At 39.1% G+C, this 13,172-nt stretch overlaps 1 protein-coding gene across 1 annotated transcript in view; it reads left to right on the top strand.

Moving 5' to 3' along the window:
* DNAH5 (dynein axonemal heavy chain 5) overlaps window positions 1-10,918 on the top strand; it is a 598,099-nt gene extending 587,181 nt beyond the window's left edge. Inside the window, exons 78-79 of the mRNA XM_033929843.1 lie at window positions 5,508-5,739; window positions 7,431-10,918. Of these exons, the coding sequence (XP_033785734.1) occupies window positions 5,508-5,739; window positions 7,431-7,582 (384 nt within the window). The 3' untranslated portion in view covers window positions 7,583-10,918. The remainder of the gene's footprint in view (window positions 1-5,507; window positions 5,740-7,430) is intronic.
* The last annotated feature ends 2,254 nt before the right edge of the window (window positions 10,919-13,172 follow it).

Genomic DNA, 13,172 nt, shown 5'->3' with positions numbered 1-13,172 from the left:
TGTGCAGAGAGAAGATAATACAGATAATATAGGGCCTTGAGAAGGTCCATCTACATCTGATTCTGAGCTGGCACTGCCCTTCATTGCTTATCAGACAGAGGGACTGTTTGGTCTTTTTGATAGTCAACCTCTCTTGTTTGATGATACTGAAAAGGATATGAGAATTCCATCTAAGCTGTCTCCTCTGCTAGCTAGGAATGAATCTCCATATAAGGATATTTCTTATCCATGATTTGTTCAGAAGACAACCAAGGAAGTACGTTTCCCCCTTTGGCAAGATGCTGAGCCAAGAGTAGACATTTTTGACCTAGTTTTTGTGGCACCATAAGCACCTTTTGTGGTTCCTATTCATGGTTTATTGCAGGACTAGCAATTCCATATGTGGCAGAACCTACTTACAATTCAGCCAGACTTTAAGTTAGATATGAAATACAAAATCCAATGGGCTCCAGGTTCTATCAAAGACCATGTATTTGGCATAGTTGAGTGCAGGGATTTCTCCAGTGAAGACTAGATAATAATAATAATAATAACTTTATTCTTATATACTGCCAGACCATAAACGGTTCTAGGCAGTTCACAACAAAGTAAAGCTGGACATTAAGTGAATATGTACAAGTCATAAAAGATACATTAGTTTTTTTTACAAGTCATAAGAGATACATAGTTATAATTTAAAAAAAAACAATAGAAAGCTTAAGTTATGAATTTGTCAAATAGCTTTGGCAGGAAAGTTTTTTTTTCACAGTGATGCTGTCAGTTGATATAGCAGTTTATCAATCTTATAGGGGCCAGTCCATGCATTCTGTCTTCTAGAAAGTCCAAGTTTTATTACTAAGCTTGTCTTCTCAGTCTCATACATATCTGCCATTCTTACAGAGATGGATGAGTATGGTATGCACCTCATATGTTATGCCTACAATGCCTTTGAGACCTCACTCAGGATTTCCACTTCTGCAGTTACTGCCAGATGCTTGGCGTAACTGCACACATCTGGAATCTGTGAGGATGTGCATTATTTTATTTATGCCGCAAGTCCTACAGATAGCATTACAAACCATACCATTTCTAACCACTATGCCTTGCAATTCATAGTTTCTCTACTTATATGGCAAAAAAAAAAATCACAAAACTCTGAAGAACATTATAGTAATACTATGGGCTCATACATTCTAAGCTGGCAGATGTCAAAGAGACCTTTTATATAATAAAGTATCAATTGTTATACCCTGCAGCTTCTCCTGGCTGTTCCATCCTCCTGCTCTGGATCATCAAGCAGACATCTGCCTTTCAACCAGTACTACAAGAGTTTCTAATAGCATAAAATTTTCTACTACCAGAAACAACCTTCACAAAATCAATGTTTCACAGTTGAAAGACCTCATCAAAGAGAGAGGCCTTACCAGCGAACCTTCTTTTTGTCTATATTCTTTCTTAACAGTTACAACCCTTCCAGAATAGGCTGGGTTTGTTATTTCTTTCATTCATGACAGACCATCACCAAAGACTCCTGGTCTGAGTATAATCCAGTGGGTGATCTCAGGCAGTTCCCAGATTAACATTTGCACTGGGCCTATCTCACCAGTTCATGTAAATCTGTTCCTCAACAGGAGAGAAATCCAAGGTTCTATTCCAGATATTTCTGGTTTAAGTGAAGTCAGGAGGATTACACATGGAGAGATTCAAGATAAACACTTTTTCTTCCATTCTACCATTTCTAAAGAAAGGAAATTGACTCTAAGGTCCTGATTTTATAAAAAGCATCTGCTGTTAGACACCTAGATTAGTGTGCCTAGTTGATCTAGGCACCTAGCTTAATTTTTTAATTGGTTCAGACAGCGCTGTTAATTGGAACAGCACCATTAAAAACCAATTAAAAAAATTAATTTTCTAGTAGGCACCATATAGGTTTCTACACCAAGGCGCCTACCCGGAAAGTACACATGGTTAGGGGCAGAGTTTGGGGCATGAATTAAGTTAGGCACCAGTATTTTAGGCCAAGAAAATCTTGGCCTAATATATCAATGCTTAGGTTAGAGATGTCTTTTGGTATCTAATTTGATTTAGGTGCCACTAGGCATGATTCTATAAACTGCGCCTAACTATGAATGACATATGGTAGGCACCAGTTTGATAGGCACCTATCAAGTTAGGCACAATTTATAGACTCAGGCCCTAAATGCTGGATCTCAAAAATGTCTACACACACATTCCAATCCATCCTAGGTACAGAAAGTATCTGATTCTGTATCCAGATCAATCACTTCTAGTACAAAGTCTTTTACTTTGTCCTATCCTCAGTACTTAAGATTTTTTACAAAATGCCCATTAGTGGTAATGAGTCAAATGGACCATCAGGGTCATTTGTTGTTCCTAGTGATGCCTAGTTCCTAGTGACCTTGTCAGAAGTGTAAGCCATAGTTCTAGCCAGTGAGATCATACAAATTCTTCAGTAACTAGGTTTTCTGATCAACTTTCAAAAGTTGAATTTGTACCCAGTAAACATTTACTTCATGGGAGCTACCTTGAATATAAGAACATAAAAATATGAAAGAAGCAAGGGCCTTCCTACCAGAGGACAGAATGCAGGTCATTATTTATCATGTCTGTGCACCCAAAGTTACAGCTAGATTTTAGAACTTTGCCCTGGACAGTGGAATTCAGTCAAGCAACTTACATCCCAGGTGTGCAAAACCAAATAGAATACAAGCTCAGCAGAGTCCTGCAATCCCACAGTGGTCTCTGGACATACCACTTCTCATTTTCATTTTCCAAGAACAGGGATACCTCAAATTGACTTTTTAGCTGTTGGTGAAAACACCAAACCACCACTCTGTTGCTGCAACCTTTCATCCCCAGGATGAATGCATTGTCAATCCCATGGACTTGGTCCTTCTTCCATGCATGATACCCAGTCCTTCTCTTTGTGAATATCCTTCACAAGTTTCAACAGAGGCTAAGCACCTTGATTCTCATAGTTCTCTACTGGCCTTAGCAGTATATTATTATTATTATTAGTCTTTATTTTTAAAATTTATTTTGTTAGGTTAATACAGTGTATCTCAAACTGTGTGTGCCTCCTGAGATTTCAGTTGTGCTGCAGTAAACTGGGGGGGGGGGGGGGGAGGAGGGGGAGGAGAGGCACTAGTGCCAGCTCTCGTACTGAGAGGCACGTCCTGTAGTCAATCAGTGGATGCCAGCTCCTAACCTTCTCTCTGGCCCTCTTCCCTTCTGGCATCCTCCACTGGCATCTCAAGGCCTTCACACAAGCTCATAGAATACACATGCAGACATCAACATGATGATGTCACACATGCGCTTGATGTCATCACGGCAATATCCGTGCACTTCCAGATGCCTCGAGCCATGGCCACTACCTTTAGTGTGCCGCGGCTCGAGAAAGTTTGCAGGACACTGGGTTAATATGTTAGTATGTTAATAAATACTTTATACATTGCTTTAGTTAGATTGTGAGCTTTTTTGGACAGATAGGAAGGTTTTTAAGCACCTAGTGTTAACCGCCTTGATCTGACAGTTATTGTAAAGTAAAGCAGTATATCAAATTAAACATACATACAGGATTTTGCTGCTCAAGCAGCTGGCTATTCTACCTTTACAAAAACGTTATTAATTTCCAACATTGATAACTCAGTAGAAGTGCATTGCTTCATCTACACGAAGTCAGTAGTCTCTGCCCTTGGATTACCTCAACCTATCTGTGACATTCTTATAGCTGTCAGGAGGCCTTGCATTATTGATATGACCTCTATAGACAGGGCCATCAAATGTCCTCTATAACATACACCTTAATGCTGTAAGTGTATTGGACTACCATGTCCTAATGGACAACTTTCTGTTTCTAATTCATATTTCATGAAGGGGCTTTTCCATGACAAGCCTCTACTACAAAAATGCCCTTTTCCTTGGGACTTTAATTTGGTGCAAGCTTTATTAATAAAAAGTCGCCTTTCAAGTCACTGGAGTTTTTTTTTGGGGTGCTCTTCCTTGTTAAATAACTTAAGCTAAAAGGATGAGTGAGCTTCAAATGTTGGTGACTAATGAACCCTTCACTCAGTTTCATTAGAACAGCAATGCTGTTTGAACCCTCCCGTATTCTTGCTGAAGATGCCATGGTCTATCTCGGTGGTCTCAAACTCAAACCCTTTGCAGGGCCACATTTTGGATTTGTAGGTACTTGAAGGGCATCAGAAAAAATAGTTAATGTCTTATTAAAGAAATGACAATTTTGCATGAGGTAAAACTCTTTATAGTTTATAAATTTTTCTTTTGGCTAAGTCTTAATAATAATATTGTAATTTATAGCTAAAGGGACATATGATCAAGAAACTGTTTTATTTTACTTTTGTGATTATGATAAACATATCAAGGCCCTCAAAATAGTAATTGGCAGGCTGCATGGGGCCCCGGGCCATGAGTTTGAGACCATTGGTCTGTCTGCATTAATTGGTGGAGTGGAAGAGCAGCCTGAGAACCAGGGGAACTGGGTTAATTCCCACTGCAGGTCCTTGTGACTCTGGGCCAGTCACTTAACTCTCCATTGCCCCAGGCACAAAATGAGTACCTGTATATAATATGTAAACCACTTTGATTGTAACCATAGGAAAGCAAGTCCCATATCCATTAATTAGGAAATATTTCTTTCCTTCTTTTTTTTAAACCACATAAAAATACACGAAAGAAGAGCCAATGAGGAAGTCTATGCAGTTGCTTAACTCATTTGATCCCAACGGGACTGGCACAGTAGTCGCAAAAAGAACTCTGATCAGTTTCCTGCATTAAATTCTGTTATCAACAAGCAGATACTCCTTTCAGTTCCAGCGTTAAGGCTCATCATATCAGAGCTACTGCAGCCACAATTGCTCTGCTAGTCTGTACCCCTTGTTACCATCTGCAAAGTAGTGGCATGATCTTTGCTCTGTACCTTAACTTCATATTACTATCTGGACCAAGTTTTAGGAGCAGAAAATTCTTTTAGTCAAGTTACTCTGGCTAATATATCCCTTTGATCTAACAACTCTCATATTCTCTTGGTGGAGGCTACTCCTGAATTTGGAAAAAAGTAGGAAAGGTTTGAGCAGCTGTAAGCTTTGGAGTCGCTCACTTGTTTGCATGATCCAGTCCTGCTTGCTGATGGAAAAAGTAATGTTCACCTGTAACAGATGTGTTTCCTAGACAGCAGGATTAATCAGGCTCACAGTCCTCCCACATTTCTGAAAATTACCTAATGCCTTAGGCATTGGAATGCACCTGAGGAATCAAATAGACTACTGCATTCAGGAAGTGATGTACTGTTGTACATGATGAGGACTCTGAACTGAAGATCAGAGATATAAGAGAGCAGTTCTACCCCTGTGCTGTCAGATGATGTCACCCACTTTTGTGCCTGATCAATCCTGAAGTCCGCAGAAAACATCTGTTACAGGTAAGCAACAGTGCTTTACTTGTTTTGTCTTAGCTGTTGAATCCCTGTCTCTTTCAATAAATAGGAAATTACTCGTGCCAATAAAGGGTGGGCTTTAGACAGTGTGGTACTGTGCAACGAGGTCACCAAGTGGATGAAAGATGACATTACCAGTCCTCCAACCGAGGGAGTTTATGTCTATGGGCTGTACCTGGAAGGAGCTGGCTGGGACCGAAGGAACTTGAAGCTTGCTGAATCAAAACCCAAAGTTCTGTTTGAAATGATGCCTGTCATAAGGATCTATGCAGAAAACAACAGTAAGTACCTGTGCACATTGATTTCTAAGTATGCACTTGATAGAAGAATGTAACAAATTCATTATTTGTGATTATGCAATTATTTATTTATTTAATTTATTTTATATCTCGTTGTCCCCAAAGAGCTCAGAACGGCTTACACGTTAGGCATGGGTATCTCCATTTAGACACATTATCTTGGCAATTTTGGTGCTGGCTTTTTTTATTCAGGAAATTATTTTAAATGACCATATTAGCAACCCCGGTTTTCTGTAAGCTTGATTTTATGCCATTTTGAAGTTACTATATAGTGATCAGTTTTCTATTAAATTATTTATACATTTATTAATTTATCTATCCATCTTCTATTTCTCTGTTTTACAAACTGCTTCATCAGCTAATATCCATCACCCAAAGCAATTTGCAGTAATCAAAACGCAATATGTATCTTCATAAACTAATATTTAAAATATATAATCAAAACCCATATCACAGTGGGGTAAAGCTTTATCTTTCTGTACATTTGGCCATATTGCATATATGATCATGGGATAAATCATTGTAATGATAACTACATCCAAATCCAAAATGAACTCTAATTATTCTTTTACCAATGACTTCAAGTTCTAATTTTTCATTATGTTTTATATAGCCTCTTAACTATTTGATTTTTTGTGATTTATAGGGTCCTTGGCTGTCTTAAATATAAAAAACCATAAAAGTCACAAAAAATCAAATAGTTAAGAGACTACAAACAAACAACACAGACATTGACTGTATAAGACCCCTGAGGAAGGCATTTTTATTTTGCCAAAACACAGCCCGTGTTGGGTCATTTTTATTGTATACATTATTTGGTTTCTATCCTGTGGGTCACTTGTGACTGTATACACCCTTTGTGAATTGTTTTTAGATTATTGTTTTTAAGTTATTTGGATGCTTATTAAACTACAAACTGGTACATCCGATCTTCTTTTCTACAATCTTTATGTTGTTTTGCTACTTCATTCCCTTTGCGGAACCTTTTTGGTGCTATTTGGATTTTGTTTTTTTGTCTTCAAGATGTTCTCGAGCACATGCTTATCCACCTTATGACATCATCAGAAAACTGAATAGCACTGTATTACATTGTATATACACATGAGGAAGAATGAAAATGGTTTGTACATCATCAATACCCCTAGCTTATATTAGAACAACATTACAGGCCCCCCTCCATATTCACGGGTTTAGGACTCACGACTTCAGTTATTCACGAGTTTCTAAACCCTGACTCACCCTACCTCTCTGAACTCTTCAGACCTTACTTTTAAAGCCTGGCGGTTTAGTGGTGAAGTGGGGCTCCTGTCCCCTGTAGAGTCATGAAAAAAAAATGGCTGCCGTGACTTCTGCTAGACCATCAGGCTTTAAAAGTAAGGTGTGGATAGGTCCGGGAGAGAGGTGGGGGTGGGTCAGAGTTGGCCTTAAAGTTATTCATGAATTTTCTTATTCACCAGCCAGCTTGCACCTAACCCCCACGAATATGGCAGGAGGAGTGTATTACATTATCTCCAGGTCTTTTTTTTCCAGCTCTGTATTTCTGGGGAAAACTATGTCTTGCACTAATCAAAAGAAAATGGAAGATGATTTTTTTCATTTAAAAAAAAAAAAAAAAGGTGAAAATGTTGTATGCATATTCTTCACTCAGAATTAATTTTTCTCTCTCTGCCTAGGTTCTAAAGATCTACGGTTGTACTCTTGTCCGATTTATAAGAAACCAGTCCGTACAGACCTGAATTATATTGCTACTGTTGACCTTAAAACTGTCCAGCCACCGGAGCATTGGATTCTGCGTGGTGTTGCACTTCTTTGTGATGTCAAATAATGTTGAGCCCCATCTCATGCTGGAATTTATATATATATATATTTAAGCACACACACTTTCTATATTGTTAGCTAAAATGCTTTTAAGGATTATAAAACATTTTTTAAAATGCCTTCACAGTATTATTCAGCTTTGAAAAACAAACATTTTCTTAAAGATCTAGTTACTAGTCTATTTATTACTAGCAATGTTTAAAAATAAAATCCTGTATGATTACCTCATAATGAATTCAGGAATGAGCAGGGAATATTTAAATAACAATAGTGAAGAAAGTTATTTATAGGCAGGCAGTGCTCCTGCAGAAGTATCAAAGAAAAGGAGCAATGAACCTAGCATGATATTAGAGAATAGATAAATCCTCAGGTGGAAGGATTTTCTAAACCACAAAACTGTTTAAAACAATAGAAGCAGCAAGACGTTTTAAGCATTTTTTAAAAATAGTGCTTAATCACAGGTTCCTGAAGCAAAGGACAAATTCCAGCCAATTACAGAAAAAGGTTGGATTCTTATCCCAGAACTGGGACCAACCCACTTGCTTGAATGTTAAATAACTAATAACTTGAATGAATCATTGATCTGTTTAACTTTAAGTACATCATTTTCTGAATAATATTCAAGGTAAATAGAAATCAAGACTGACAGAGCAGTGACAGCTCTAAAACTGTACATGGTGGAAACGCCTACTAACTACTGAGCAGCTTTCTCCAATCAGCTACATTTAATTTTGTGATGATCAGCTTTATTTTTAAAAATATCTCAAAGGTTATGCAAAAGAAGTACCAAAAATTAAAGAAACCTAAAATTTTATTATGTAACAAGCTGGCCATATTGGTTCAGCACTTAGACAACCCTGCAGCCAATAAAACATGGAAAGATTACCATATATATATATGTGTGTATGTAGGTGTGCCAGTACTGTTCTTTAAATTCTCTGGCAACGTAGAAACATGATGGCAGATAAAGGCCAAATGGCCCATCCAGTCTGCCCATCTGCAGAATCAACTAGCTCCTCCTTTCCCTAAGAAATCTCACATGCCCATCTTACACTTTCTTGAATTCAGACACAGAGTTTAACTCCCTCACCTCTACCAGGAAACTATTCCATGCATCTACCACTCTTTCTGTAAAAAAATCTGTACTCCGAGAGCAGCATGAGGAAAACTACAGACAATCACCAGGTACAAAACAATGGAGATTTCAAAAGCCCAGGCAAAAATGGTAGCAGCCTTCCCTGTAAGAGCACTGTTGATCTAGGAACATTTCACAACTTTCTGAACTCATAGCAGATATATTTGATTTGATACCAAGAAGCGCATTTAAGTTGGGGTTGATGATAAGGTGTAAGAGCTGCTGTCTGTAGTGAATAGGGCAAGAACAAACAAGGAGCAGCTGGCATTACCTTTGACATATAAGTTCTTCAGTAAGTGGAGAAGTCCATCTTCACCTGTGAGGCGGAGATGATGGGGGCCTCCTAACACAAAGGTAAGAAAACCAAGTGAAAGATAAAGCACTAGAGTGATCACTCAGTGATGGGATGGAGAAATTCTGAGAGTTAAGGCAGGCCAGGGTTAGGAAGAGCTTTGCAATCAGCTTGTAATGGATAAAATTTGCTCTCTCCTGCCTCTCCAGTTTTTATGTCTTCAAAGCTACATTGAGTAAAGAAGTGCTGTTACCCTAACAGACAATAAAGATATGAAACAAGTGATATATAAACAAATATTAAATATCTGTATATTCCATTTTGTTTAGTGCTAATAAAGTTGTTGCTTTTAATTACATTCACTACTAACAGTCTGGTGGTGAACGGTGGAGTCTGACTTAGTGTTATGACTGCTAGCACTAGGACTTAAATTCAAAGCTGTGCAGAGCTGAGGTCCTTTAACTATCTCTAGACAAAGCCAGCAGTATGAGCAAGCCTTTTCAATCTCTGTGAGCCAGCTGTTCTAATTTCCATTGCATGGGATCAGCACAATCATCTAATGAGCTTTGAAATTTCTCACAAGGGTAAGAAAAGGTGTGGGCAGGAGGCGATACAAGAGAGTGTGGGGTATGAGAAATAAGGAATCTTGAATCAGAATGTAGAGCCCTTCATTCACACTCCCCTGCAACACTGATCCCCTCACTTATTCTATTTCCATACTGTGTTATCCCTTCTGAATCCCTCACTCTATATACCCCTTCTATTGCTCTCATACTCACTTTGCTGTACCTCTAATCTCATCACTCAGTCTCTTAGGCAACACTCAATATTTACATTTTATATTTTTATTCATTTGTATTCCGACAAACCTCACAGTTCTAGGCAGAGTACACAGTAGAAGAAGCTAAACAACATCAGGAATTACAGAATTAAAATGTATTAACAGACATGCATCATCCTTAATTAGCTCTCCTCCCCGCCCCTTTACACTACCTCCATTCTCAACCTGTTATACTTTCCTTTATTAAACTCTTGTAAATCGTACCGAGCTCTATATCCATGGAGAAGATGTGGTATATAAACTTAAGGTTTAGTTTAGTTTAGTAATGTTTTTAATCCAACTTTAAAATATTTAAAGGTAACTGCAGCACATAACTTCCTCATCCAATTTAGCTGCCTGATAAGTATTAGCGCTCTAATACTTTCAATCTTTTTCTCTTTTTAATGGCAAGACAACTAAATAATTCATGACCAGTTAAATCTAGAGGCCAAATATAGAGGAGCTAAATCATATAGTATTTTATACAGCACACAAAAAATGTAGACATTGCCCACACTTGAGAGCCAGTGTAATTTCACATAATAATCTGAAATATGATCAAACTTGGATAAAGAAAAGATCAACTGCACAACTGTATTTTGATAAGTCTGTAGTTGTTTCAATTAAGTCCCCTGAACAACATGAATATAGAATATTACGAGAGGAACCTTGCAGTGAGAGTGTCCGAAGATCTAAAGGCAAAGAATAGTGTGGCAAGGTGGTGGCTGTTTCCAGAAGGATGCTAGGCTGTATAGAGACAGGCATAACCAGTAGAAGAAAGAAGGTGTTGATGCTACTATACAAGTTGTTGATGAGGGCCCACCTGGAGTATTGTGTTCAATTTTGGAGACCGTATCTGGCAAAGGACATAAGAAGACTTGAAGCGGTTCAGAGAAAGGTGACGAAAATGATAGAAGGTTTGCACCAAAAGACGTATGAGGAGAGATTGGAAGCCTTATACCCTAAAGAAAAGGGATATGAGAGATATGATTCAGATGTTCAAATAGTTGAAAGGTATTAACGCAGAACAAAATCTATTCCAGAGAAAGGAAAATGGTAAAACCAGAGGGCATAATTTGAGGTTGAGGGGTGGTAGACTAAAGAGTAATGTTAGGAAATTCTTCTTTACGAAGTGGGTGGTTGATGCGTGGAATGGGCTTCCGAGGGAGTTGGTAGAGAAGAAAACAGTGACAGAGTTCAAACAGGTGTGGAATGAACACAGAGGGTCTCTAATCAGAAAACTAATGGGTATACATTGAAGGAACTAAGGCCAGTATTGGGCAGGCTTGCATGGTCTGTGTCCCGTATATAGACATTCAGTTGAGGATGGGCTGGGGAGGGCTTCGATGGTTGGGATGGTTAAGATGGGTTGGAGTGAGCTTTGATGGAGACTCCAGTAGATGGAACCTAAGCACACTACTGAGCAGGGCTCAGAAAAAGGACCATTTAAACTAAGCCTGAAGTCATAATGCCATTGTACAGAACCATGGTGAGACCTCATCTGGAATACTGTGTACAATTCTGGAGGCCACATTACCGTAAAGATGTGCTTAGAATCGAATCGGTTCAACGGATGGCCACCAGGAGGATCTCGGGGCTAAAGGGTCTCTCGTACGAGGAGAGACTAAACAAACTACAGCTCTACACTCTAGAAGAACGTAGGGAGAGGGGAGACATGATTGAGACATTTAAATACATCACGGGACGTATCGATGTGGAAGATGATATCTTCTTTCTCAGGGGACCCTCTGCCACTAGAGGGCATCCGCTCAAACTCAGAGGCGGGAAATTTCATAGCGACATCAGGAAGTATTTCTTCACAGAAAGAGTGGTTGACCGTTGGAATGAGCTTCCAGCGCAGGTGATCGAGGCCAGCAGCGTGCTGGACTTTAAGAATAAATGAGATACCTATGTGGGATCCCTACGAGGGTCGAACTGGAATATCGGTCGCTAGGTATAGACTTAAGAGGATGGGTCAGTAGGGTGGGCAGACTTGATGGGCTATAGCCCTTTTCTGCCGTCATCTTCTATGTTTCTATGTTTAAATTAATTTATGGAGCATGTATAGTTGGGTAGACTAGATGGACCACTCGGGTCTTTATCTGCCGTCATATACTATGTTATGTTACTATACTGAATAACAAGGGAGATAATGGGTACATCTTCCAAGTGCTTTGATTTAGCCTGCACCATTAATGCATAGTATAGCCAATGGGGCAGTGGAATGGGATGATTTGTCATGGCCAGTTCATCGTGGGATGTCTCAAGCCGCGCTGAATCATCCATGACACTAAGATCAGCCGAGTGGAGGAGAACGTGGCAATGTTCCATTTTGCTTCAGAGCTGGCTCATCATTTAGCAGTTACACATTTCCCAACAATTTGAGCTGTAATCATGACCAGGCACAGGAAAAGAAGCACATATGGAGCAGTAACAGAGCAGACCCAACACAAGGGGTGGCCCAGTTATAAGGCTTGTATGGATTATTTGCAAAGTCTGTGCCCAGAGGCTGACCTCTGAGAAACCTGCTAATTGTGAGTAAAATTGCTTAATTATTTAATAAAGCCACTGGTCGCCATACATGAAGAAGGACATGGTACTACTCGAAAGGGTCCAAAGAAGAGCGACTAAAATGGTTAAGGGGCTGAAGGAGTTGCCCTACAGTGAGAGATTGGAGAAACTGGGCCTATTCTCCCTTGAAAAGAGGAGACTGAGAGGGGACATGATTGAAACATTCAAAATACTGAAGGGAATAGACTTAGCAGATAAAGACAGATTGTTCACCCTCTCCAAGGTAGGGAGAATGAGAGGACACTCTCTAAAGTTGAAAGGGGATAGATTCTGTACAAACGTAAGGAAGTTCTTCTTTACCCTGAGAGTGGTAGAAAACTGGAACACTCTTCCAGAGTCTGTTATAGGAGAAAAAACCCTCCAGGGATTCAAGACAAAGTTGGACAATTCCTGCTAAACTGGAACGTACGCAGGTGAGGCTGGACTCATTTAGAGCACTGGTCTTTGACCTAGGGGCCGCCGCATGAGCGGACTGCTGGGCACAATGGACCACTGGTCTGACCCAGCAATGGCAATTCTTATGTTCTTATGTGTTAACATGGTTTAGCTGGCTGCTAAGTGCATTTTACATCTGGGATGTGATATATGAGATCAGTAAAAAAATTATACTTGACTAGTACATAATAATAATAATATAATATATAATAGTAGTAGTAATATAATATATTTATAATAATATATAATAGTAGTAGTAAAGCAGACTGAAAACCTACCTTTTTGATATAGCTTTCAATCCTTAACCCTATTCCTCTGCCCTCCTACCCAGCCAGCTGATTAAC

The sequence above is a fragment of the Geotrypetes seraphini genome, chromosome 2 (genome assembly GCF_902459505.1).
Source record: "Geotrypetes seraphini chromosome 2, aGeoSer1.1, whole genome shotgun sequence".
Lineage (NCBI taxonomy): Eukaryota > Metazoa > Chordata > Amphibia > Gymnophiona > Dermophiidae > Geotrypetes > Geotrypetes seraphini.
The sequence above is the reverse complement of the archived record's forward strand: the minus strand, read 5'-3'. Positions and strand labels throughout refer to the sequence as shown.